The following is a 27,555-nucleotide window of genomic DNA, read 5'->3' as shown; positions in this document are numbered from 1 at the left end:
CAATGCACAAACCCTGTGTGCTATTCCACCTGCCTTACCTGCTGGTTTAACTTGCTTCTTGATGGTGTTTTGCAAATTTTGTCTTCCCCTTCAAATTACAGTTAAGCAGTTTTATTAGCAGGTTTATTTTCTTTATTAGCTCCTGTGTACATGACTGTATTCAACGTTGGCAGAATCCCTCCTGCCACCAGTTCAACTCACTGTCACAGCCAGATGTGCTACAGAGCAGAAAGTGGTATTTGATAAAAGCAATGTATTCACAAACCAGGCTTTGTTGTAGCCTTCAGTTATTTTTCTGCTCTGTGTCTAAAGGGAGTGGGCTTGTCTGGCTTTTGTAACTCTGTGATAGCTCTGCAAACTGAGTCACAAGGCCAGATCTTTTGCAGAGAAGTATCACTTGTGTCAGAATCTTTGGTAGTGGCAGTTCAGCATCCGACCCAAATCTAGTGCCGTGTGTAGTTTTTTGGAAAACATGGTAAATCTACTTTTGTAGATTGTGCAAACTTGCTCTCTATTTTCCTTGTAAACAATAATGGAACCTGATGCCAAGTAAGTCAGGCTGATATTAAAGCCCTTGTTTATTTTACAAGGTATTTCTGTCAAAATAAGTATTCACTGTATCGCAGTTTAAAAATTTTATTTCAAGTGTCGTAGAAACAGTAACTTCTGCAAAGCTGTGCAGAATGGATGATTGTGGAATTTGAGGGCTGTTGAAGTAACCAAATTTTAAAAAATAAGGTGATTATAATTGAAATCTGCAGATAGTAATAAACTGGCTTGGATAATTAATTTGGATTTAGAGTTGCTTAATTTCTCTTGGCGTTTGCAAATCCCAAACTGACTTGTGGAATGTTCTTGATTTTATTGAAAACATGTGTGACTGTTTTTGAGGGCAACAATATTTGAAGAACAAAGTAGTTTTTGTATATAAATGAAGGTGGACAAGAAAACTTTCAGAAAACGTAGCTTATGTCATTTTGGGGGGCATCGTGTCATCTGTTTTGGAACAAAACAGGCTACAGAGGAATTGAAGTCTGCTCTGTAAAAAGATTAACTGTTCTCAATAACATTTTAAATTCATAGCACTGACAAAGCTGGAGTCTAAATCTACAATATTCATATGAAAATCAGAATTATTAATTGGGAGTAGATCCCAAATTCATGGAACTTCTATTAATTCTTCAGAGTAAAACAAAATACTGTCAAGAGCATCTATTTCTTATCCTACGTCTAAGTATGTTTTTATATTAGAAGATGGTATTTAATAGAATTGCTAGTATTTCTGGAATGAAACTGATTCAGAAATGAGTAATGAAGAATGTTACTGAACTGGGCTCGTGGTAAAATACAGATTTCTGTTGATAAAAAACCCGTCTCACCATAAAAGTATCTAACTGGTAATGGAAAATATTAACAACACTTTGTATATGGTGATACTCCCTTTGGAAATTAATTTTAGTTGTCTCTATGTTCAAGGAGACTAAACTATTTTTCTTTTTTTGGTTCATTGCAGGACCAGTTTGACAACTTAGAAAAACACACGCAGTGGGGTATTGATGTTCTGGAAAAGTACATCAAGTTTGTAAAAGAAAGAACAGAGATTGAACTCAGCTATGCAAAGCAGCTTAGGTAAGTTGATATGTAAAGTTCTGGACTTTGAGTTGCATCTCTTCAGAGCCTGTAATCAACTCTAAGTTTGCTGTGTCAGTGGTGATTTTGTTTATAATAATGGCTTTTAGAAAATAGCTTTAATTTAGAGATTGGAAAGTAAAAGTTAATTTAAGATCTTGTTGTTATATCTGCTAGTAATCATATGCTTTGCAAAAAGAGAGGTTATTGAGGTGGCTGAGCAGCACACTAGGGCTTACTCACGGTTTATGCATGATTAATGGCTCAGGCTTTGAGGACAGCATTGTAATGTTTTCCATGAAATTAGGGCTGCTGTGCACAAATGCTGAAGGGTTTAAGAATTCAACAGAATAATGATCATTTGTTAGGAGAAGTTTATGTTTTCCTGTACTAAGACAGGCCCTTTTTGAACGTGCATGGGGAGAAACTGCAGGTCAGAAAGTCAGGCCCAGCCCATGGTAATTTTTCCTATGTAGTTAACAAGGTCACAGCCTGAGATTTGAATTACAGTTTTATAACCTTTTGAGGTGTCTCCTGATCAGAGCAGAGATCTTTGTGAATTAATCTCAAATAATTCCTGCTGGGTACTTTCTACACGTGCATGTCTGGTTTGATTGTAGACAGAGAGGAGTATGTGTGAACCAGACACAGAAAATGTCTTTCTTGAGATCAGATCCTGGGGAAGGGGTGCTAAGAATCCTCCCACAGGAGAAGGTATTACCTTGCTTTTCCCAGTAAGGTAGAAAAAAATTGAGAAGTGATCAGGGCTTGGAAGAACAGCACACAGCTGGTCCTGCTGCTGCCTGTGGGGCAGTATTTTTGGCAGCCAGTAGTGACCAGTGCTAAAGTGGAACTGCTGGAGTTAATTGGGAAAGGGAGAGCAAGAATAATTCTTCCTAACCCCTCCAGTAAACTCACCTTTTATTTGCATGGTGATAATAAATCTGAGAACTCTTTCCATCTTCTTGATTTTTAAAGAGATGGGATCTGAGGTTTGTTGATCTGTGTATCTAAAACACAGTGTCTATTTAAAAAAAAAAAAAAAAAAATCACCCAGAATTTGCTTGTGTTTGAATGGATTTGAGATGCACAATGGCCTGTGATTTATGAGGAGCTGGTAGTAGATAAATCCCCCCCCTTGGTGGCTGTGTGCTTTCCCAGGGGAATGCCAGGAGGGTTCCCCAGGGTTTCTGCTACAGACAAGCAGGAAATAGAAAATGACTCGTGCAAGAACAAATTGCTCACATCCTATGGAGAGGAGCAGAGATTGAATTGCAGGGGCAAAATGAGCTGGAATAAAGAGAGTGTGACTGGACTGGGAAAGCCCAGCACAGTATCTGTGTGAGCTGGCCTGTCTTAGGAGCAATCCTGCACTAGACTCACTGGATTATTCAGGATGACGCATTCCAGGTGTAAAGAGCTTAGTTATTAAATTAAGCACACAAACAAAATGTAATGAAAGTGAAAGATGGTTTTACCTGTGACCATGTAGAAACTATGAATTCCTGAGCTTTATTTCTTAGTGTGTCCTAGACTTCCCAAAAAAAACCTTGTTCAATTTTTTTCTTGCCTCTCTGTATTTTTATGGTTTGAGGACAAATACATCTGTCCCCAAGGAGCTCTTAAACACAGGGCTGCTTGGAGGCATCTAAGAAGTTAGAAGTATAAAAGAAAAACCCAAAAATGTAGACTTGTCAAGTGTGGAGGTAAAACAGTGCTGGACATTAAAAAAGAAAAATAAATCATGCATCTGCTTGTATTTAATAAGTGTCCTTAAGCCTGGTGCAAACTTTTTTTGTACCACATCCATTTGGTGTGAAAGGGCTGCATCACATCACTGCATGTCATAACATGCAGAAAATACTATTAAAAAGAGACAGGGTAACTCAAGGTACTCCTGTGGATGTAACCCAGTTTTGTTTATAGTGTAAGTAAAGCTGCTGAAATTTATTTCCTTCTGTGAAACTTGTATTTTCTGTTCCATCCCTGGGTTCCCTAACTGGCTGTTTCTCCTCTCTGACTATCTACATCTCAGCCTAGTCATCTATTGAAGTTTAATTTTCTTCTATTTAAAAATGTTTCTTTTCTTCCTCTTTATAATTCTGCAAATATATATTTATTATTTTAGGTTAGACCTACATACCATTTACAATTAGCCTGGTTTGAGAGTTCACTTCAGATCTGATATGATTTTTTAAATTGTTTTGCATTATATTTGTTGGATCATTAAGCTAGGCTAGGAGGGAAGGGATGTAGAAACTATGGTAGAATGCTTTTTCTGTCTTTTAACTTCTGTAGGGCACTGATGTGCTGGATGCTGTGCTCCCAGTGCTGAGGTGGTGTGTCCTTGTCACTTCCCTTGCAGCACATGCACTCAGAGCATCACAAAGGGTGTCAAAACCCTTGCCTAATGTGATGATGGATAGATAGCCTCAAGGAAAATGTGTTGGAAAAAATGCTTCAGGTGTCAGGATAATCTGAGAATCAGAACCCCTGATGTCTGACATCTCTTTCTCTCACATTTGTCACCCAAGTTGAAATAAGGGAGCAGAGAAACAAGCTGGAAAGGCAGAAAAAATGATGCAGAGTGAAGGGCAAATAGAAACACTCATGGTGATGGGTGTTTAGGGTAGCACAGAATCTTTCCAGAACTGGTGTTTTACTCCTGGTCTTTATTATGTGAGTTCCCTCTGTAATCACTGTTAGCACTTGAAGGTGTCACTGCTTCGTGACCTTGGACCTGGGCAGTGCTGGTGGTGACATTGCCCCAGGACATGCTGAACTCCAGCAACACTGGATTCAGTATCACTTGTGGTGGTTTTTTGTGTGTAACTGGTTAAACCCCTACATTTGATTTTAGAAAAGGAAAAAAAAAAATCAAACAACTTAAATATATAGACTCAATTTGTGTGTTGTGTAAATTGCGTAGAAGATAATGAAGTGTTTAACCCAGCTGCTAATCCTTGGTAAGTGGTTTTTGTCTGTGAAAGCAGACTGTGGGGGTTTTTTTGTGAGTTTTTGTTTGTTGTTTGGTTTGGTTTTTTTTTTTTTTGCCTCAGCTCTGTAGCATTTCTGCACCTTTAAAGATTCACAGGAAGCTAGTTGCTGGGTATGTCAGAATTAATTGGGCAGCGTGACAGTGCAGGGACATTTGACTGTGTGAAAATGCCTTATTATTGTAGCCTTATGTGCTTGTTTTCTTGTGGTTTTTCCTTTCCCCTTCCAGCAGGTGCATGGAAGAGGCATTTCCATGGCACACAAAGAGTGCTGTAAGATTCATTTTCATCATGCAGAACAGTTTGCAGAACCCTTCCCATGCTGGTGTTTGGTGGAAGCTGCAGAATTAGAGAAGTTCATTTTTTCAGAGCATGCTCTTGAAGAGAAGGCACAGACTGAGATGGAGAGACTCATTTGGATCCCTTCCAGTTGAGATACTTCAATTTTGAGGAACACATGTTTGTCTATGCAAATCTGCCAGCATTCTGGCTACTCCTCTCTTGGGGCAGATGCTCCTTAATTCCTCAGGGAGAACAACAGGAATAAGAAATGTGAGATGAGAGGCCTTGCTCTCTCCAAGTCAGCAGTAAAACCAGCATCAGCAGGGAATGGGTTACACCTCTGTAAAAGCAGTTTCTTTACAACTCAGTGTGTTCTGGGACTTCTCTAAAGAGTTTGGCATGGATAAGTCGATAAAACTCAGTCCTCCTTTGGACAATGATTCCATCAATACTCCTTGTGTGCTGTTCTTAATTGCTGAAGCAACCTTGTAAAACTAAACCAAATGGCTTCCCTTTCACAATAGGATGAGAGGCTGCCAAAGGGAACAGAGTAATATGGCTCAGTTTAGGACAGAGGAGTATTGAAAAGGCCTTAAAATTGCTCAGTGAGATTTGTCAGCTCTGTGGTGTGTGCTGGTTAAGGGGTGTGTTGTGCTGCAGTGCAGTGCATATCGTGATGCTGACACCAGCAAGGTGCACTGAGGGCTGGCTGGGCAGCACACCTTCACAACCCCCTGGATTTGCTGCTGATGAGGGGCTTGCAGGGCAGTGAAAATCATGCAGTCACTGTCAGATGTGCTCACAGCAAGGTTCAGGTTTCTTATTTAAGATACAATCACTCCAAGAGCATGTTGGTGTTTTAAAATTAAATCAGTAGTTGGCTGGGGGATAATGAGATGCAATCATCTGTGCTAATTAGGATAATCAACTGTCACACTTCCCCCAGCATTGGTTGATAATCACAAAATGATCCCCCTTTTGCCATCTCAGTGCAGCTTCCCACAGCTTTATGAAGTTTTTTTTTTTTTTGCCTTCTAATCATGCTGCTAAAGGCAGGCAAACCTGTCTGGCCAAGAGTGTCATCTGCTGCATCAGATCACCCTTCCTTGAGATGACTTGTACTCTAAAAGAACCTCTCCTTTAGATCAGGTGAAGGAGATCTGTGCATCAGCAGAACCACAACCCAGGTGTATTGACTCCATGACCTTAATTCAGCAACTTCTTGGGTTCAGAGTCTATTACTTTGTTGTTAGTTACAGAGCCTGGAGCACAGTGCAACCCATTCTTTGGGTGTTACTACAACAAAATCAAAGCCTGATTATAGTCATGCTTCTAGAAAGCATGATAAAAACTCCTCACAGAATGTGTGTGCATGTAAAGGTCATCAGGAAACTTCAAAGGATATTTTAAAATTTAATTTTATGTATCTCTATTTTTAATTTTAGGAACCTTTCAAAGAAATACCAACCCAAGAAGAACTCCAAAGAGGAGGAAGAATACAGGTATGTTCATGATCCACTGCTGGGTGAGCACGTGTTGATAGAGGAATGGCAAAGTTTGGGTCATCCCCTAGGATTTGGCTTGTAAACCAAAGATTTTAAAGTCCAGTGTAAGAATATAGAAATAATAGATGCAGAAACAGGCTTATGTGGTTGATACTAAGGAGTGGATTTGGTCTGTAACTACTCAGTTCCCTTATGTTGCAGTTTCTGGCTGCCTGGGTTGGGGGTTTTGTTTCATTTTTTCTTTAATGTGCCTTAAAACCTTCAAGCCAGACTGATCCTGGCTCTTTGAAGTGAACGACCAAATTCATATCTGCTTTCAGCAGGAGCAGAAATAGTTGTTAATTTTGGCATGAAACTCAAGCCCTCTGTGTAAGTATTAAATTACTCAAACAGGCTGACAGCACAGCTTAGTAACTTACAAAAGGGGTAATGTTCTAACACCACAGAGGCTCCTGCAAAGCAGGGTGGAGGATAAGGTTTGTACTCCCAGTATCCTGGGGCTTTCTGCTGTTGAAGGATGTGACACAGCCTCACCTGTCTGCTTTTGATTCACCTGCTCAGACCTGTGTCCCCATGGCAGAGGATTGATGTGCTTGCAGACAGCAACAGAGAGCTCAGCTCCTTCTCTGAGCAACATGGTCCAGGTGATGAGACACCACAGGTCATTGAGAACATTCCTGCCCTTGGGGAGAATAAAGATATTCTCTAAGGAGAACTTTCTAGAAGATGAGCTTCCCAACAAACTCTAAACCAGAGTGAGAATCTTTCCTCTCAGAGCACCGTGACCCTGGAGTTTCTCAATGTCAGTGTTTTGTAATGCAGCTCTGAATAAGGCATGGCAGGGGCTGACCCTCAGCCTGGTGTTTCAGGAGGTTGCTCTGCCTCTGGAGAGCCCAGCAGCAGCCTCAATCCCTTGACCTTGAAATTTGACATGTTTCAAAAGAGTTTGGATGTGGGTGCAACTGGATGATTACATTAATACAGATTTTTTGGGTCAGCCCCCCCAAGCTGCTCTATACAGCTACTCCAGTGGCTTGTATAACAGAGATAACAGCCTTCTTGCTTGCTTTTAAATTTATTTTTAGTAACATTGTTTGGGAATCAGTTATTTATGCCATTGTTTCCTGAGATATTGGTATTTACACAAGGAAGATTATGTTACCAGCACAATGGCTGTTTTGGTCTGTACCCAGGATTAGGAATAAATCTGCCTTTGGATAGCTCTACCATAAATGGGTATTTTGAGTTTACTACAGTGGGTTTTGACACATCCTTCATTGCTGAAAAAGGATATTGGAGTTGAATGATTCTATGTGGCGTGGCACAGAAAATCCTGTGTATCCTTTGCCCTTTATAAATACAGTGTTCACCTCAGTGTAGTTACTTCATGTCTCAAAACAAGGTCTGGGGATTTGTCATGTGACCTTTGGGTGCCTTGGATGCTGCTTTGAGACAAGCTGGCTAAAAATCAGCTTTTTCAAGCTCATTGTCAGTCTGTAGTTCTGTGCCTTTTATACCTTGGGATTTTTTTGCAGCTGGGGTTTCTTTCATTTCTCATCTTGACTGTGGATGTTTCTGCTTGTAATGGATTATGTGTTCAGTCCCTTTTAGTCCTTTTTTTTGTTTAGTTTTTCCTGGTTTTTATTTTATTCTGATGTGTTTTTCATCCCTATTTGTATCACTCCCATCTATTTCCTCTAAATATCTCTGTCTTTGCTTTGATTTTTCACCTTTAGGTGATGTTACCAGTGCAGGCCACTACTATTTAATAATAATAATAGTTTTTCTAGTATGTACTAGTGTCTTGCTGCTGGTTTCCAGCTGCCCAGCACAGCCAGCTGGGGTATTTAAATGCAGCTCTGTTGGCACTGGGATGAATATACCAGTGACATAATCTGCTGTTTCGAAATTTGTGTGCACAGATGTTTGTTTCTTCCTTTCGATAATACATGGAATGCTGTATGGGAGATTATTTGACATGAAAAATAAACCTTGTGATGGAAGGTACTAAAAAATATGGGTTGACAATGAACACTTGGTTAGTTAACTCGCTACTTATTTGAAAACATTATGAACTGTATATGATTTAAATCAAATTTACGCTGTGAAAAACTTTCTTTTCTAGGCTATGCTGGCCAAAATTTTGCTTGCTTAGACAGGATTTTGCCAGGTAGGATATACTGATGACTCTGTGCACTGAATCGTAGGACTTGAGAGAGTGTAAGTAGAAATGTTTGGTGAATAGAGATTAGAAAACTGAAGCCCCAGAGCTGTGCTGATAAAGAATCTGGCACTCTAAAGCAGTGATATTTTAAGAGCCAGTGTCAAACTGTCTAAGTTGAGATAGATTTGTCAGACAACTGTCAGTGTGTGGCTTCCTTTGGAGAAATTCCTTCCAGTGAATCTGTGCTAATTCATACCCAGTCTCACATAGCAACGCTAAGTGCTTAAGGAGGATCCCACCTCCCTTTGCAGGGTGTCTGTCTGAAGAGAAAGGGACTAAAAGCAAAATGCATTTCTGTCCTTTGCAGGTACACATCAACTAGAGCCTTCCTAGCCACTTTAAATGAAATGAATGACTATGCTGGGCAGCACGAGGTCATTTCAGAGAACATGACCTCTCTGATCACTGGAGAGTTAACACGCTATGTGCAGGAGCTGAAACAGGAGAGGAAATCGGTAACTGATCCTTTTTTATTTATTATTCACAATGAATTGCTATTGAAGACAGCTAATTAGTGGTAGTGGAGTTCAATGTTAAGTGAGATTTATTTGTAGTTAATAAACATGAGCTGTGCTAATGAACCAAGCATTGAAGAAGTGGGTTATGTGCCCTGGCCGAGTCGCTGAACCATTTGAATCAAATGTTATAAAATCAGACAGCAGTGCCTGCAGGAGAATCCCTGCTAAATAAGGTCAGAGACCCATCTGTGCTTAAGGCTCTGTTAGCCAAAAGCTTGCTTAGGGAAGGGTCCAGCAGCACTGTGTAAAGCCTGAAATAAACAGAGGAACTGCAGGGCTGAGGCTGATTGAGAGAATTATTTGGATTTTGATTCACATTTTTGTGCTTCTCAGCCAGATCTGGTCAACAGAACTCTGTAAAAAAGTTATTTTAATAAGAAATAGGGGGGTTGTCTTGTTTGGTGAGTGTGGAGAATGTGGTTTTCAACCTGTTGTCATTCAAGACTGGTAGAATTAATAGCTTCACGTTAGTGCTCTATCTCAGCTGGTACTTTAGGGACCTATGTGCCTGCTACAGTGAATGTTCAAAGCTGATTAATTTGCACATTGCCAGCTCTGAAAAATGGGTTGTTGAGATGTGATTTCCTTCCTTCCCTTGAACCCTTTTATCTCCTGGATGTGTGAGCATAGGAGAAGGATTCTAAGCACTACAAATACTCATAGAACAGGTATAAAACGACTAAGCAAAGTGCAAAGGGAGCATGAGGGCATTATATTTCATTTCCAAACTGTTGGTCTATTTTGGAAAATGCAAAAATACTCCTGCAAAACTTCTACATTTATAAATAGTCCCACTAAACACTAAGCATGTGTTGAGGTGTTGTGTGGGACCAGAGCCCTGGAAATCACCACCTTTTCCTAAGTATAGTATTGGAATGATAATTCTGTCAACAGAGGAAAAGAATATATAGACATACCTTTAATCTGCAGAATGGTGTGTAATCTTTGAGGGGCAGCATGGGAGGATGTTTTACATATAGCTGTGATGAGAATGTTTTCTCAGCCCCTCCATGACCTTATATTCAGCATGGGTCTGGTATAATAAGCCAAGCAAAAAAAAAAAAAAAAAAGCAGCATTCTAGTGTGGCATCTTCTGTCAGTTCTAATGTTTGTGCCTGTTTTCTCAGTTATATGGGCACATAAGGTGATTGGAGTATCTGTTAGACATTTTAAGTATGATGGAAGAGGGCTCGCAATATTTCTTGTAAAGAATTTGAGCAGTAGCTATTGGTTTTTTGGTTTGTTTGTAAACTTTTCTATTAAGTATGTCTCATATAAGTAATGGGTGAATGACAGGAAAATCAGTTTAATATTGGCCTAGTGATAAGAACATGGGAACAGCAAAAAGCAACTGACAATGTATTTACCTGCTGTTGCTGATAATTACTGGTCTTTAACAGAAAGCAGTTGTCAGTCACGGTTGTTTTGTTCTTGCAACATAAATAGAAGCTTATATGAATTAGGAATCCTTGTCTGGTTCCTGTAGATTTCTCATTTATGAGAAAATGGTGTTGAAAAGGAAACTGTTCCCACCCTCAGGCATTTTTCATCCTGTAAAAGCATTGATCCTGCTGAGATCTGCAGGAGGGGAGGGTGGTTGTTGTGTAAATATCACAGAGGGCTGCAGCTTTGATAAATAGTTTTATGATATCAATTAATGAATGATTTGGTATTTCCAGAAGTTTTGCTGGCAAAGTTCTCGTGCTCTCTGCTTGTTCTGCCATCAGCTGCTGTGCTCCAGGTCCAAAGAATCATTTGGATGAGCCACTCCTGGGGCTGGGTCCATGTGTAGGAGTTGGGAGACTCAAATTCTTGTCCACTGAGTCTTGAATTAAGTCATTCAGGTGTGCAAATACCTGTAAAATGGTACAAATTCCCAGTGATTTCAGCATGGCTGTGGTAGATAAGCACCCTTGCTCTTTTGGTTATACTTTACCCACTGGAAGATGGAAATGATACACAGAGGTGTCCTACTATAAATGTGTGAAAGATGAGCTCAAGTTCAGCAGAAAGTGGTCAGGCAAATCAGAATGGTGTTGGAAGGGACCTTAGAGCTTATCCCATTCTCCCCCTGCCATGGGCAGGGACAACTTGAACAGACTGCACCAAGCCCTGGCCAACCTATCCTTAAACACTTCCAGGGATGGAGCAGCCAGAGCTTCTCTGGGCAACCTATGCCAGGGCCTCTGCATCCTCACAGGGAAGAATTTTTTCTAATATCTCTAAATGTAGCTGAATTTACAGCTTCTGTTTCCAAAGGAAACCCTTTGATGCACAAGAGTGTTTGCTGGAGTCACATGTGATGAGCGTGGCTGGTGATCTTTAAACACGTGGGGGCTGGTGCCTGCCTGCTCTGCTCTGTTTTCATGCTCATTTAGCTCTATTGATTCAAGTGGAATTACACCAGCAGATGATCGGGGTCACACAGTAATAAATCACTTCTTGTGTTTTCCTTGACATGTGCAAGCCCCTGGCCTGTAAGTGGTGCAGAACTGATGCTGTATCACACCTTACATTGGTTTTACGCTGGATAAAATTCATTTGGCATGCAATTTGTACATATGTTGGGTTTGTCTAGCTCTCTGGAACTTGTACTTGATGGCTGCCTATGTCATGTTTTTTCTATGAAAGACAGTTGCTAGTGGTGAAAATAAGGAAAGAAGCAATTAATCAAAACCAGGCAGGACGAATGTGCAGGTTGGACAGGTGGGATGATGTGCAAGCCCAGTGGTTTGGTGCTGCTGTTCAAAAGACAGATGCCTCCTTTTTCCTCTGATCTGATTCAGAGCTTGGGAGAGTTCTGGGTTACCTATGCATTTTTTCAGATCACGTGCTTTGTTGCATGATGGCTTTTGACCATCAGAAAGTGGTTACAAAAAATCAAGCAAAAACTCTTTGTGTGAAACTTGAATATCTTTAGCAACAAAGGTGAATCAATGACTATCCTATTACACATTTCTCTTCCATAGGATTACACTCAGTGTTGTCACTGTACCAAATGAGTTGTTTTGCCTTCACAGTCACTGAAGTCAGGTACACACCCTGCCTGCTTTTCACACAGGGAAACACACTCCTTGCGTTGTTTCAGTTCTTCCCAGCTGCCCAGTGAAGTGAAACTCTTTATAGTGTAGTTCCTCACTTGAACTTCTTCTTGTATTCTCTTGATGTTACTGTGTCCGTGCTCTCTCAGGAGCAATTCTTATCCTCAGGGTCCTTGTTAGCTGCTTAAAAGCTCAAATTTCAGTTCAGTGTTGTGTGAAGGGCATGCCCCATCCATCTTCCTCTTGAGATTATTGAGGTTAGATGCCTGTGACTGAATTCCCCTTTGCTGTTGGAAGACGTCACCAGGTCACACAAATGAGGTAGGAATCACCTGAGTGGTTCAGGGAAAGAACTTGCTTCTGCAGTCATGCTTTGTGTGAGCCCAGTGTCACCAAAGCCTTACTTTGGGGTAGCTCTCGAAGGTGTCAAGTTTGAGCTGGAGGCCCTGCAGTGTTACAAAATTGGGTTTTAATCTTGTTCATCTGTGACAAAAGAAAAGGTGGTGATCCTGTCAGGTCAAGAGGAGTGTTTGGACTTTACTTCACGAGCACTGACATGTAATACACTTCTAGGTTGGAAATGTACTGAGCCAACCATTGAGAATTTCTGTTTGTTGTCTTTTTTTTTTCCCCATAACACTTCACAGGGCACAGCTTGATTTATAGATCCAACTATGGCTGAGGAAACCCTTCTGTAATTTGGATAGAAATTCAAGAATTATTTCCTGGGGCCATTCTGATTTAGATCTGTGGTCACAAACTAGGTCTGACTCACGGCCTCTGGAAGCAGCTGCTCTGTGTAGCCTTTGCTCATGTCAGCTTAGCTAAAAATGTATTTGGGAGTCATGAACTATCTCTCTTATTACTGCTGCTGCTCTCACCTCTACCTCCACCTCCCCTTGGGGCTGGTCTGGCTCCATACAATCAAGCATGAAAGCCAAGAGCTTTGCTGCAGACTGCATTGGTGCAGCACTGGGATTCTGTGGTTGGGAGAGAATTTACCTGATGTCAATACATTCCATTTTGTGTGGGGATAGAAGGGGAACAGGGAATGAATGAATCCTTATGGGTACCATGGGGGCAGAACGGATCTGGTTCTTTATAGTGGAGCATGTGCGCCCTCCCTGTGTGCATTCATCGAGGGGGATGCCTGTCAGAGGACTTTCTGTTTCTTGTAGGCTCTCAGGTGTTGATGAAAAGTAAATAATTGGAGGAATTCTGTCACGTTCACTCATTCTGAATAGTGCCCTGTTCTGCAAATAGTCCTGTGGTTTTCCAGAGGATTTCTCCCAGCGTGGAGCAGGCGTGAGGCAGGATGGCAGCACACAGCCCTGTCAGGAGCACAATGGATTTTTCCATGTTGCATTTTGGATGTGCCTCAAGGTCTGTGTGTGTTTGGAGCACAGCTGTGCTTTGTGCTGCAGGGGCACAGAGAGACATTGCTGCCTTCCAGAAGTGACAAACCAATGGCCAAGCGAGAGGTGGGAAGAGAAAAAGAGTGACAGCAAAAGGAAGTGATTTGCCAAACTTCAAACTTCAGGTTGATGCAATTTAAACCAAGCTTTACCCAACTCTTATTTTGGGACTAGCCCACTTCCAGCTCATTGCCCTATGAATGGAGTGAAGGTCTTAGTTTTAATCTAAATATAAAGGTATTTGTGGGAGATTATGTTGTGCTTGATAAATCACTCCACAACAGTCCTAAATATTCATCCTCTTTCTTGCAAGGTATTTCAGCTGTATTTCATTAAGTTAAATTGTACCTGTAGAGCATTAAGTAGTAATTACTAAATAAAAGAATGCAGAAAATTATTCAGGAAAGATCATCATAAATTCTGTGGATTCGTATGGAGTCTTTGTTGGTTTTCACCAAATTACGGATCTCAAATGCAATAAAGCTGTATTAAATATTGCTGTGTTATCATGTAACTGTGCTGTGTTACATGTTACAGCTGTAACAGAACTGGCTTCTGTGAGGGGAAAAAAGCAAGTGCTTATTATGAAAGTTTCCAAAGCATTGTTGTGTGGGAAACTAATACTAATACCCCTTCAACTGAAAGGTGTAATGTGACCTTTGGATTTAGCAGGGTTAAAGTTGAGACCACTGAACTCAATATCCTGCTCTTCCCAGTTTTGAATGGGTACATTGAACTATGAAATGATAGTCCAAATAAATAAATTGGCTTCTGTTTACCACATGAAGGATTCAGATTGGGAAAACAAAATCTGTTTACTAACAAATGTAGTTGCATTTTCTGTGAATTAGCTTGAATATTGCTCTGCAGAGCAAGAGCCCTTTAGAGGGACAAGATGAGAGATGCCTTCTATGAACAGTAACATTTCCTGCTCAGTGCATGACTGAGAGATGCCTGAGGGTGAGGGGGTTGAGCATTGGCCATGGATGTATTCTTCCCTTTGTGACCTGCCTGTAGAGCCACAGAGATTGGCCTGAAATGAAAGAGCAATGATAAAGCCAGATGAGTGGTGCATATGTTAACTATGGAGAAGGGTATTCATCCAAGCCTGTGGCACGTGGTACATGTGGGTATGTTCAGCTGGCACTTTAGCTGACATATAATATTTTATATATCTGATGCAGGTCTTGATAGTCCTGTGTAGGTGAACGTGTGCATGAAGGTATATGGAAACAGCTAAAAGTATTTCCTTGCCTCTTGAGGCGTTAACTTGTACATCTTCTGGTTTTCGTAGTGCAAGACTTACACAGGAATGTCACAGACCATTTCAATTCACATCTTTTAACTGTGGATCAGCGGAAGGGGAGTTTTGTGACAAGACTGGGAAGGAGAAGAGGTGGAAGCTAGAGCAGCATGTTCCTCTATACTGACTGAAGGATATAAAAGCACAAACAACTTTTCACACCATAGTTTTTAGTAGTAATGTTGAATCTCCATTTGAAAAGCCCTAAAGCCCTAGGTTTGCTTTTGTGGAGCACTTGGGAACAGGTGAGCTTTTAAGGACAAGATTAGTTCCTAGGGATGGGTTGAAGGAGGGTGCATGATCTCCAAACAACCTGTCACACCAGGGCCTGATTCCAGGGCCTGCTGGCCTTGCTGCCCTGAAGGCAGATGGTTCAGCAGGACCTCTCCAAGAGCTGGCCAATACAGCAGAGTGCTCCCGAGGATCCCTTAGCTCTGCTGCCATGGAGCTGTACTGGAAGCTGCAGGATTGCAGTGCTGCTCCTGCACACTGCAGGATTGTCTCTGTGCCTGAGAAGAAGTTCTGAGTTCCAGTTCCCAATATAAGGACTGTATCTGTCATATTTAGCATGAAAATTGCAAGTTACCATAAATATTACTGCCACAGTGTCTTTTAGGTTTGTGCCAATCACCAGGGAGTCACTGAATGGTTTGGTTTGGAAGGGACCTTGAAGATGGTATCGTTCCAACTCCCTGCCCAGTGCAGGTTCACCTTCCACTGGACCAGGTTGCTCCAAACCCCATCCATCATTCTGTTGTTACAGCTCGGTAACAGTAGGGGCAGCTACTTCAGGTTGTCACATGCAGCTGATCTGGAATTTGAAGCTTGAGAAGCTTTGGTCATAGTGCTTATTAAATGGAATTTCTTTGGAATGCACCACTCCAGGAGCAGATACTTCAATCAAATTAAGTTCAACATTGAACAGATATTTGTCTAACCTGCTCCTGGCTTGACCAAGTTGATAAGTCCACGTTAAAAATAATGTTCCTGTGGATAGTGCGATGGAGAACAGGGTTGTGCCCCAATATTAAGTAGCTGATGAATGTGTTAAAATTGTCAGGAATTTAATGTTAACATTCACAGGACTTAAGCTACTTTTATGTCTTATGCTACTCTTACTACAACTGAGAGTGATAAGACTGCAAGAACATGTTGCTATTTTTGGAAACAAAGATTTCTTCGGAGGAGACTGTTTCCTGTCTTTGCAGCAAGGAAAAGAAAAACATTTCACCAGGCTTTTTGCAAATGTTGCTGAGAAAATCGAGGAAAAAATAGTGTTCTCTTATTTCCGTCTCTGGTGTGCTTTAATCACTAGCCATTATTTTAGAAATCACTTGTAACAAAAATGGAGATAAGAGTTTGAATTGGAGGATGAAGTACTGTATTTATATTAATTATCAGTGTGAGCTGGGAGTACTTGTTACAGAAGTCAAAGGTAACTGTTTTGTCAGTCTGTTATATTATCTCATGTAAATAGAAAAGAATGAAGCACCCTTGCCTTAGATATATTTGTTGAAAATTCTTGAAAAGGATGTTGTCAAATGAACCATATGCTATGCATATAAATTAAGACTGTTTTTCTGATTATTTCTAATACAAACATATTATAGATGTATAAGTCTTAAGTTTAACTATCTAATCAACTCCTGTTTGTTTAAGAAAAATAAGGCTGTCTTATTACAGCCCTTTTAAAAAAGGTTTCACATGATCAGTTTAGGCAGAGCCTGTTGTCATGCTGATAATCTACATGTTTCAGGAAATTCTTTCATTTAAAAATGCCCAGGAACTCCTCAGCAAAAATACTGGAATGTGTTCTCCTTCATTAGATGCTTTTAGCAACATCTTTTCGCCTGCTTCTCTCAAAAGGTCAGGAAAAAAAAGCTAAGATGCATCTTCTAACAAGCTGTTGTTGTCTGCTGGGTGAGCTCTGGGGCTGTGTAAACCCTCGTGCATACCAAGGGAGTTTTGCAAAAATATCCTGCTGCTCCTAATTGTGGCAGCGTTGGCAGGAACAGGCTCTGCATTGTGGGTCCCTCACTTGCAGCTCCAGGGTTTTGATCAACACGGGTGAAATCTGAGCCCAGCAAAAGTCAATGAGAGGTTTGTCTTTGATTGCCCAGCAGCCAGGATTGCTCCCCAGCTGTTCCAGACACAAGCAGCTTCCTAATGAGGAGAGCACACCGATCCCAATGGCTGCATTTGCAAAGGGAAAAGCTCATTCCTTGAGCTGAGAGCTTTTTGAATATAACAAAAGCTTTTAAAAAGTTGAGGTAGTCCACAGTCCTCACATGAGTGAGTTAACACTCCGATTAAAGTATCTCAAGTCTTAACAACTGAATTTCAGGAAGAATTTCGTGATGGAAAGGGTTGGATTGGGCTGCCCAGGGAGGTGGTAGAGTCACCATCCTTGGCAGTGTTTAAGGAAAGGCAGCGCACGGCACTCGGGTCTGGTTGGAGTGGTGGTGGTTGCTCATGAGTTGAACTCCATCTTGGAGGTCTTTTCCAAACTGATTCTGTGAACTCTCGTGAGATCACCTGAAGCCTGCATTATTGTGTTTATCCTGTGAGCTGGAATGGATGGAGTTGTCCGGTCAAAACGTGGCCATTGGGGATTGTTCAGAGCGCCCTGGGACACACTGGGCTTTAACACAAGGAAAAAGGACAGTTGTGGTCATGTGTGGTTTGGGTTTGGGCAATGCTGCTGTGTTTTAAGCCATTTAGTTGGTTTAATATTTCAATAAAATATTGTTCAGGGAAATCCTAAAGTTGGCACAGTGTTTGCCAGCCAAAGACTGCAAAGTTATAGACTTCAAGGTGATTTAGGGAGGTTGACTTAATGAACACTAATAAACCCAAACTTTTCACTTTTCTGTGTTTTTAATGTGTGTTTAGAATTCTGTGGATATGGGTGAAAAGTCTGGAGGAAATCATGGCATGTGAACCACCAACACTGCTGCTAATGTCTCACTGGCACCCTTGAGGTGTGATTTATTAATTGGGTATCTTGCTCATATTCTGAGTTTTTTAAACAGCCTGATTGAGGGCATTAGTTTGGGCATCCAGTTTGGGGGGGGGGGGGGAAGCAATATTGTATCAATTACTCTAAATTAATCATTGTGTGCTGCTGAAATGGGTGTGACTAAGAGTGGTAGTTTTCCACAGGATTTGCTGAATCGTTTGTCATGTTTCCATTTGCTGAATATTCAGGTGTAGAATAAACAGTTATTTAATTTGTTCAAAGAAATTTATTTAAATTACAACTTGCATCTTGAAACCTTATCAAGGAATAGTTGAGCTTAGAGTTATTTTTGCTGGGGTTTTGGAGGGGGTGGAGGTGAAGGTAAAGGACATTTGCTGTTTAAGAGGATTGTAAAGGAAATGAGTTTGCAGAAGTTGAAGATAGTGCATGGTTTGAGGAAACTGGAGGCTTCCTGTATGACTTTAAACAGATCACGTGACCATAGTGCCTTGATTTTTCTTATCCATAAAATACACCCAGTGAAGAAATATAGATAGTTGGAAGGTTCCACTTAGTTGCTGTATGTAAAAATGAATTTTTGGAAGGCAGAAATTACCATTTGAGGGCAAAAAGATTTGCAAAAGCAGAAGTGCCTTAGCTTACAAAAAGGATATATATGGGACAACACAGCAAGAATTAGGGGTTATAAGTATATTTAGAAAATGGTTGAACTAAAAAAAGGCAGTATTGCACTGAACTCTTCAAGATGTGATGCACCTGTCTTTATCACAATTTAATATTTCACTATTTAGTAATCTTCAGCAATGCCCATATTACGTCTCAGTGTTCCATTTGTGTGTAAAAGAGTTTCTAAAAAAAAAAGTCAAAATGGAGCAAAATCTGAACTAGATGTGGTCACACTGCTCAGGCTCAGTGCTTCTTGTATGTACTTCCAGAAGCTCGTGTAGTTTGTTTTACAGAGAAGACAAATTTGGAAAGAACAGGGATGGCTTGTTAAAATTGCATTATTCAACTACAAAGGTTTAAAAATACACGCCAAGGGCAGTCCTGTTATCTGATAGGCTTTTGTTTCCAAGTTCATCCTTCAGCTCAGCTCCTCTCTACAATTGTTTTCTGTTAAATGAACCTGGCCTGTTGTTTTCCTGAGGTTTATGGGTCATTGACAGTATTGGGTTTCACACAAGCCAGCTGTTCCCAAATCAGGTCCTTTCCTACACCGGTCAAGTCGGAACAAGCGAAGTGGAGAGCACACAAATGGGGGCTGGTGGAAGCAGGGAAGGCAACATGAAGATATTGGAGTCATTTTACTTCCAGCTTCACTGTTGTGACTTCCATGAATTTCATGCTCATTAGCAAAATTTTGAAAAATGTTGTGTTAAATTACAGTTGTTCCTTGGGACTGTTTTTGTTGCTCCTTGGGACTGTTTTCCTAAACTCGAATTACAAAAGCCTGAAACGAGGCGCCCCTGGCAGGGAAGAGGCAGCATCTGTCACAAGCAGAGTTGAAAGGACACGGGGATCTACAAAAGGAACCAAAATCAACTTGGAGCCTTTCCCTGCCACCCAGCAGTTTTACACTGATGTCAGGGGTTTTTTAATGTCACAGTGTGGTGATGTGGTGTTTGGAGAAGGTCTCTCCTGTCCCAGCAGTGCCAGGCTGTCCCTGCTTCCCCTTCCATGGCCCAGTGGCCACACGCGCTCCCTCCTCGGAGGGCAGGAGCAGAGCCAGAGCTGAGCGTGGCACATGCCAGGATTGAAAGCATTTCTGACACTGGGCCTCTCTCGTCTGCTTTAAGGATTTTCATGTGGAGATAAGCACCATCCAGACACATAAAGCTGTGGAATGTCCCTGTGCTCAGTTCTAGGTGAGCATCCCTCTTTAGCAGACAGTGTTTGGGACTACAGGTAACAGCATCCAGAGCACCCAGGATAGCCCATGTGTTGTTCTGTTCTTGCAGACAAGTTGAACATTACTGTGATTTTTAAGGCTAAATGAGCCTATTGGACATGGCGTGATAGAGAATTGCAGTTTTGGGGCTTTTTGCTGTCATGTCTAAAGGAGCCAGAATGGCAGTTCTGAAATATCCCTCACTCCCCTGACACAGGAAAGTACCACTTGCTGTAGTGCAAGATGCAGGAAACCAAGGAGCTGCCAATTATAAAGTGCTTGCAGGCATATTTTTGTGATTGTGGCATTTTGTAGCAGGTTAATGGTCTGGAGTGTGAGCTTTTTTTACCCCAATAGACCACAGTTACCATGTTCCTTAAGATATATCTGAAGTCTGATTACACTTGGGTGTGAGAGCACATGAATTGCAGTGGGATTATCTGGCAATATCTGGCCTTTATTTTTCACATTTACTGTGCAACACAATTCCTATATTTGAGTAAAAGTAATTGCCAGTAAATAATCCAAAAGAAAGGCCTCTCTCTTCCTGTTTGTTTGCTTCATTATTTATTTTACAAGGTGGTTTGTGGAGGGGAGTAACCTGTTGTAGCAGTCAGCTGGGTCTGCATCCACATTTCTGTCTAGAGCTGGGTCACTGACTTATACAGTGATCTGGAATGGATTGCTTATGCTGAGGGAAAGCCAGGCATATGGAAGAACAGCTTGTCCAGAGAAGCTGTGGCTGCCCCATCCCTGGAAATGTTCAAGCCAGCTTGGACTGGGCTTGGAGCAGCCTGGGATACTGGAAGGTGTCCCTGCCCATGGCAGGGGGTTGGAACAAGGTGGTCTTTGAAGTCCCTTCCCACCCAAACCATTCAGTGATTCTGCAGAGGGAAAAAAATCTAATATATATTAGATTCTTTGACAAAGAGCATTGTGTAAGGGCTAAGAACTGTTATTTAAACCAACTGCAGTTAAGAGCCTTGTTCCAAAAGGCATGCCAGGAGAGGAGTTCCCTGTTGTTTAGCTGACATCTCAATTTAAAACTTCTGTTACACCTCACCCTGTGAACACACACTCACCCCCAGCGTGTGATGGAGGAGGGATTCTGGAGGGACACACAGCACCAAAAACCTCTCGAGAGGAAGGAGCAGCTGGCCTTGCACTCGCAGCCAGTAACTAGGAAGAAGAGGGGTTTTTTGTTGAGTCTGAATGAAAATCAGGACAAATATCAGTTGTTAGAGTGTGCCAATCAAGTGTGTCTTGGTAAATTCCATGTAGAGAGAAATTTTAATTTAGAGCTAGTGTTCAGTCTGTCACCAAAGAAATACTCGTCAGATAAAAGTGCTTCAGATCTCATGATACGAGAAACCAATAATTATGAGATACAGTGAACAATACAAGGTAGAATTGCTAAAGGGATTAATTAGTCTTAGTCAAACTAACCACTATAATTGATGCAAATATCCATCTGCAGCCTGCTGAGACATTAGATAGTCATCGCACACCTGCTCAATTCGCCAGCCTTGCAGAACACAGCTGTCAGAATGATTTCTGCTTGGGTTTTTTCTTCAACATACTTGACTGTTTGTTCTTTTGTTGTTCAAAATGTTTTCTTTCTCTTTTCTTTTTCTAAACAGCACTTCCATGATGGCAGAAAGGCACAACAACACATTGAAACTTGCTGGAAACAACTTGAAGCAGTAAGTGGCAAATTCCTCAGACGTGACCTTTAAGTCATTTATATATTGTTTTCGAAGAGATGGTTTCAAACATTTTCTTTGGAAAAAGAAAGGTATATGGATAAAAGTTGTAGAGATGGGATTTTTAAAACTCTGCTGTCTTAAATACAGTCATAGTCCTGAAAAGGTCTGTTTTAACAGAACATTAGGCTTCTGTGGGCTCTTTGTCTATCACGAGCAGCATTTCATTTGATATGACTTGAAAAGTGTGCTAAGCATTGCTGAAACTGCGGAGTCCCTAAGGGTCCTGTTCAGATACTCCACTGAAAGCTGAACAGCTTCATAATGTGTGAATAAATTGAGCAGGACCGTCTCTTGAGTGAGGTGCTGCTTCTCAAAAGCAAATACATTGGAATTGTCATTGATGCGATGAGCGAACGGTGAGACTGTAAGTACAGGAGAGGATAGAAAGGGGCTACCAGTAACCAAAAGTCCTACTTGCAAATTTGTTCATCTTAGTAACTCCCTCGTTAATTTACAAAAATGAAGGGGTTAAGTGTTGGAAGAGAGGGATTCAAGAGTGGAAGTGATCCTAAAAGGGAAAAATACCGAAATATGAGCAGCCTGGATAATGGAAGAAAAAATGTGTCTCTGGTAACTCAGTTTTTGGAAGTTCATTAATATTGAAATGTATTCCAGTGTAAACAAGAGAGCCTAAAAATCCTTCAGTTGTTACAACAGATTGTTTTAGTGACAGGCATGAATTTTAGGTAGATTTTGGTATCTTTTGCTTTCCATAATGAGGGTTTCTGGTTTTTCTTTTCAGAGTAAAAGGCGGTTTGAACGTGACTGCAAAGAAGCTGATCGAGCACAGCAGTATTTTGAGAAAATGGATGCTGACATCAACGTGACAAAAGCAGACGTTGAAAAGGTGAGCTTGGAGGGTGGAGAGACTGTTTGTAAACATGGATGTGATAGGTTTACTTCCTCAATCCTACTGGTAGGATAAGCCCTGAGGCTTAATGCCTTATTTCAGTCAGTCTGTAGGTTAATTAAAAACAGGGAGATCTCTGCAGAAACCTTTGTTTATGTAAAAACTCTAAACAGATACAGTCAAGTTGGTTTTTTTAGTAGGTGATATCTGAGTTTAACAGAGCTGATATGGCTCTAAAGGAGTTTATGCAAGCTCAGTTTTAATTAACACCCCAGGTTCTGTGACAGTCAGGCTTGTGAGGGCTCCCTGAGGGCTGCTTGCATTTTCCACACATTTTCATTCCCTCTGTGATCCAGGTAGAACCAAACTTCCTGCCCTTTGAGCAGCACTTCAAAGATTTCCCAATGTCACTGGATGCAGTGAAGTATTACCAGAATTGTTTTTCATAGTTGTAGGTTTAGAGCAGGACAGCTTTCCACGTGATGCAGAATCCTGGAATCCATGCTTGTCACAGATGGCACAAGGCTTTTATTTTCTCAGTTGCTGGCTGGTTGCAGAGTCATTTGTGGCTTTTTTTACAATGATCCCCACTCAGTGAAGTTGTTGAACTAATGCTTAATTTTAAATATCCAGTCCTGCTTCAGCACATCTGTCTGGAAATACTTTCTTTCTTCAGTTTGATTCAAAATTGGATGTGTGGAAGGATGCTTAAAGTTTAAATTTTACTGGTCCAAGTCCAGTACCTGTAACTTAAGGAAGCAATGAAGAGGAAGAAAATGTTTTAAATTGCTTCTGTTTTTGGAGTTACACATTTGCTCAGAAGATGCACTAATGTAGATCAGAAACACCACATTACAATGTGTAAGGACAGTTTTGTCCTCCTGGAGTTTGTCAGACAGGCACAAAATAGCCAGAACTTTTGAAAAGGCAACCAAAAGAGAAAGGAAAATGTAAAAGCTGAAGCTTAAAATATACTGAACATTTTGTTGCAGGGACGGGAAAAGAAAGTGAATTGCAGGTAAGAAATCTTTCTAGTCTGAGGTCTCCTTGTAAAATGTAGGTTTTGCTTCTCAAGAGGTCTGCTTCATTCTATTTTCAGTTACTTCAGTCCTGTGAAGATATGAAATATAAATTTCCCTTTACCTCTGTGGGATCTCACATTTCTGGTATGCTGAGCATCAGGACGTTGCGTGGCAGATAGCATCGAGGATGCTGTTAGGAATTAGGACAGTAAATCAAAAACAAACTCAGAAAATTTCCCCCAAGTGCTATTGCATATCAAAGGACAAAATACCTCTGTGGTCTTGTAATTTGCTTGGCTCTTAGTTGCAAATTCACCATGTAGATTTGATCCTTTGTTGCCTTCTGGATTTGCCAGGGCACTCGACAGATGAATGCCTGTACAGATTGTTAAAGATGTGGAACCACATGTGGGTTTTTCTAACAGAGAGGGATCATCTCTGCTTTATCTGTATAAAGTGATTTTAGAATACTTCTTTCATAGATAAAATTAGGGCTTGCCCTAGATTTTTTTCCAAAGCTGAGGTCATGTCAAAGGGATACAAAGACATGACTTACTGTTTGAAATAGGGGACTGAAACTCCTTATTTCTACATCCCTTTCTAAGGCTGGCCTTTTCTGGTCAGAGTAAAAGGTGCCATATTGGTGATATATCAATTTAAACGTGTTAGGTAAATTCTGGGAAGCAATTTCCTACCCTGGTGCTCTTTCCCTGTCGAGTGAAGCAGAGAGGCTTCCCTTTTAAATTCCTTTAGCTTTTTATTGTATGAATTTGTAAATTATTTATTGCAAAATGAGACTCAGTGGTATCTTGAAAGAAAAATCTGTTAGTTATGCATGTTGGCAGCTCTCAGGAGAAGGCATTACTCCACTTTCCAGGCAGTCAACAGAGTAGATGGGAGAAGGAAAAGGTTATCAAAATGAGTGGAATGTGAAATAATATTACTGAACAGAGAGAACAGTGTTTTCCAAGTGCATGTGTTAAACTGGGTTCATCCATGTCAGGCTGTGAATAATGCCCTTTCTTTGCTCCACTCTGCCCGTGTGACTGGGAGGCTCTTGCATAACTCCCAGTGCAGAATGGGATATTGTTTCACCAGCACTGCTGCTCTCCCCGACTCACTCCAGGGGGACGCAGGAGCTGCTCAGCTCCAAATGAAGCAGTAGGATGACTTTACCCTCCTCTTTCTACTGCAGCACTTCTGATTTCTCTTGCCCCTTATGGCTTGGCTGCTGCACTCCTACTCCCAAAAGCTCCCAGAAATCCACCTGGCCAGGAGAACAGGCAGTTTGGCTGTGTCAGAGCTCTTCCCTTTGGCAGGACAAGGTGCTCCTCAAGCAGTGGGGCTGGTTGCCCTCGTTTCTTTGGCTTGAGATTGACACCTTAGCTGCTTCAGCTTGTACCTGCCAATATGAGCAGACACAGGAGCTATTTTTTGCATCACACATGATAGAGTGGATGGCATTAATGGAATTAAAATTCTGCAGTGATCACAATGACACATGCAGTCAGAAGAGAATACAGTGCAGTTCCCTAATGCTAAACTGTGTGAGGCTCTGAAATGTTCACATCTCTTCATCCTTTCAAGTCATTGTAGCCTTTGACAACTGCAGCAGGAAATTCTGTGCCAGAGCTGCCATCTACCAGCACTTATCCCCTGCCCAAGATATTACAGTGTGGGAGCATTAAGTAACCAGAATAGTGGCAGAGAAGCAGAATAAGGGTCACTTTCCTCCTTATTTCTCCAGGACTGCTTGGCAAAGGGCCTCAGGTGTGTGCTTAAAGGCAGGGCTGGATGTGGAGTTGGGCATCATGTCCCAAGGTCCACATTCGATCTGTAGGACCAGGTACGTGAAGGGCACGTCCCTTCTCTGCCTCTTCTGTGACCAGGATGGGCTCCATCACCTTGCCAACCAGAAGCCTGGTAGCTGATCTTGGAGAGAGGAGTGTTTGGCTTCATTTCCTCTCAGCTCCTTTTTTGGTAGTAGGAACATGGAGCAGAAGCTGTGTTCAGTCTCTGCAATGATCACAGTCTGCAGGAATAGAGGGAGAGTGGAGCAGGGCACCTGAACTCCCTTCCCTGTTTGCACTGAGCCTCTAAACCACCGGCAGCCAAAGTTTGCAGAGATGTTTGTGTCGCCACAAAATGCAGTGTAGCAAAGCCAGGGCAGGAAGCTCACTGTCTGTGAAAATATCCTTATAAACTAAATACATGCTGCAACATGCTGATGCTGCTTCCAGAAAGCCTTGTAGGTATCACTGAAAGCTTTATTTCATTTGGATCTCAGTGGGTTGTGTGCTTTAAAGCTCTTCTCTTTCAAAAACCACAGAGGAGCTGCTTCAATTTTTTGACCATTTGGGGAAATGGTCTCTGTCGCCAGCACGGAGCCACTGTACATATAAGGCAGAGCTCTATTGTTTCTGCCTTCTCTTCAGAGCTGCAATCACTAAAAAGCTGACATCTTTATGGGATAATGTGGTACCCAGTGGTGCCTTTGCAGACTTCTTGTATTAAAATTAAAAAATCAACTGGCTTTCCTAAGGGTTTCTTTTCAAGGTCGGCTTTTCAGAATCTGATTTTAAAGAGGAAGTGGCTGAGGCTAGCCATGGGAAGGGTTTGCCTCTTGATCTGCTCAGCAGTTGTGGGGAGGAGAGTGATTTGAAGTACTTGGTGTCAGGCAGGATCTGTCCCTTGGCTGAAGAGGAACACAGTCATATGTTGACTTTAGGCAATAAGCTGAGATACTTAGGAACTTTAGATGTATTTGCCTTTGGTTTTGAAGTAGAAAAACTGAGGGAAATGGGAGTGATCTCAAGTTTACTGAAATCTCTAGGAGCTTTCCCCAGTGCTCAGCAACCTTCATGTTACGTCTGTAATATCCAGGATGTTTTGGAGACCCAGAATAGCTTCAGATTTGCATAAAGCCTTAACATACAATATCACCATGATATTAGTTTTCTAGTCTCTAAATATAACTGTGGAGAGATACTGAGGTTTTGTATTTGAGGTTTCATTTTCTCTTTTCTTGTGCCACGTTACCTGGGTGCTGAATTTCTGCACAAAGTACAGAGTCTGTCGCCCTCCTTATCCACAGAAGACACACTTAACATGGCTTGGGGTAGCCATGAGCTGAATCGGGCAAAGTCTGACAGAACGTAGGTGTAGAAATCCTGCTAACTGGAAACTGGGTTTAGCTGATCTTCCTGTGTGCTCAGTGGTGCTGTCAGGTGGTAACTGCTTTTCCAGCCTCTGCTCTGCTGTGCTGTGGAACACAAATCCCTTCACTGGGAGCTTACACATCCTTACAGTGAGGGGTGTAATAGCTATTTTTGGGCTCTGGAAACATCTTAGGTGGGTGTTTCAGCAGTCGAGTCACAGCAGAGCCAGATGCAATCACCAACACTCCCCAGACTAACCTGGAGGAACATCTCCAACTCAGGGCTCTGCTGTTGCCACATCCCCCTGAGGTTTTGTCACCAAAGTCTGTCAGCAGTAAACTTCACTATAACCCCAGGTTGTGGGTATCTGCCTTCTGCAGACTGTAACTACTTCATAGGCCTAATTTTTCAGGAGATGCCAAGTCATCTGCTCTGTGATGGTGCAACTCGTATCTTTTCCCTCTCCTGTCCACATCAAAGCACACACTGGCACAATGAGTGTACCAGCATTTTAGAAAATCTAGTGCTATGCAAAGGTGGTGTTGGAAGATTTACAGTGCTTGTGTTATTAATACTGCAGTGAGTGGTTCCAGAGGCTTTGCTTTTCCTCTTCTTTGCTGCGAATTTATAGAGATACAGCAGCAGCATCAAGGTGAAATACGCAGGTGAGGTGTGCAAGGCCCAGTCCTCAGCATGGTGCAGGAGGGCCTGGCCTGTGCATTTTTTGTTGGAGAGTTTGATGCTGCAGATGATTTTCCCTGTGTGGTGGTGAGTCTTTAGTATGTTGAGTAGGCAGCTGCTTCTCTTGCTCCACAGATGGAACAGGCTAAATTTCTGTCTCTTTGCTTGTGATGTGTGTCGGATTTCCCATCAATTCAAATGCTGGGTAATGTGATTTAATGTTATTTCTCTGGGTTATGAGACCCCAGTCTCCTTCCTGAACTGCTTCCTTCCTAAAGGATGATGCAGTGTGTGAAC

At 41.6% G+C, this 27,555-nt stretch overlaps 1 protein-coding gene across 23 annotated transcripts in view; it reads left to right on the top strand.

The window, feature by feature from the left end:
* FNBP1 (formin binding protein 1) overlaps positions 1-27,555 on the top strand; it is a 94,578-nt gene that overhangs the window by 28,035 nt on the left and 38,988 nt on the right. For all 23 annotated transcript variants that reach the window (XM_042052020.1, XM_042052019.1, XM_042052026.1 and 20 more), the window contains exons 2-6: positions 1,514-1,629; positions 6,353-6,409; positions 8,944-9,091; positions 21,422-21,484; positions 22,290-22,394. In XM_042052020.1, the coding sequence (XP_041907954.1) occupies positions 1,514-1,629; positions 6,353-6,409; positions 8,944-9,091; positions 21,422-21,484; positions 22,290-22,394 (489 nt within the window). The remainder of the gene's footprint in view (positions 1-1,513; positions 1,630-6,352; positions 6,410-8,943; positions 9,092-21,421; positions 21,485-22,289; positions 22,395-27,555) is intronic.

Source organism: Corvus kubaryi, unplaced genomic scaffold (assembly GCF_017639235.1).
Source record: "Corvus kubaryi isolate FWS band 111438036 unplaced genomic scaffold, C.kubaryi_AGA036_p1.0 78, whole genome shotgun sequence".
In the NCBI taxonomy this organism is placed as follows: Eukaryota; Metazoa; Chordata; class Aves; order Passeriformes; family Corvidae; genus Corvus; species Corvus kubaryi.
This window is presented reverse-complemented; position numbering and strand designations above follow the sequence as displayed.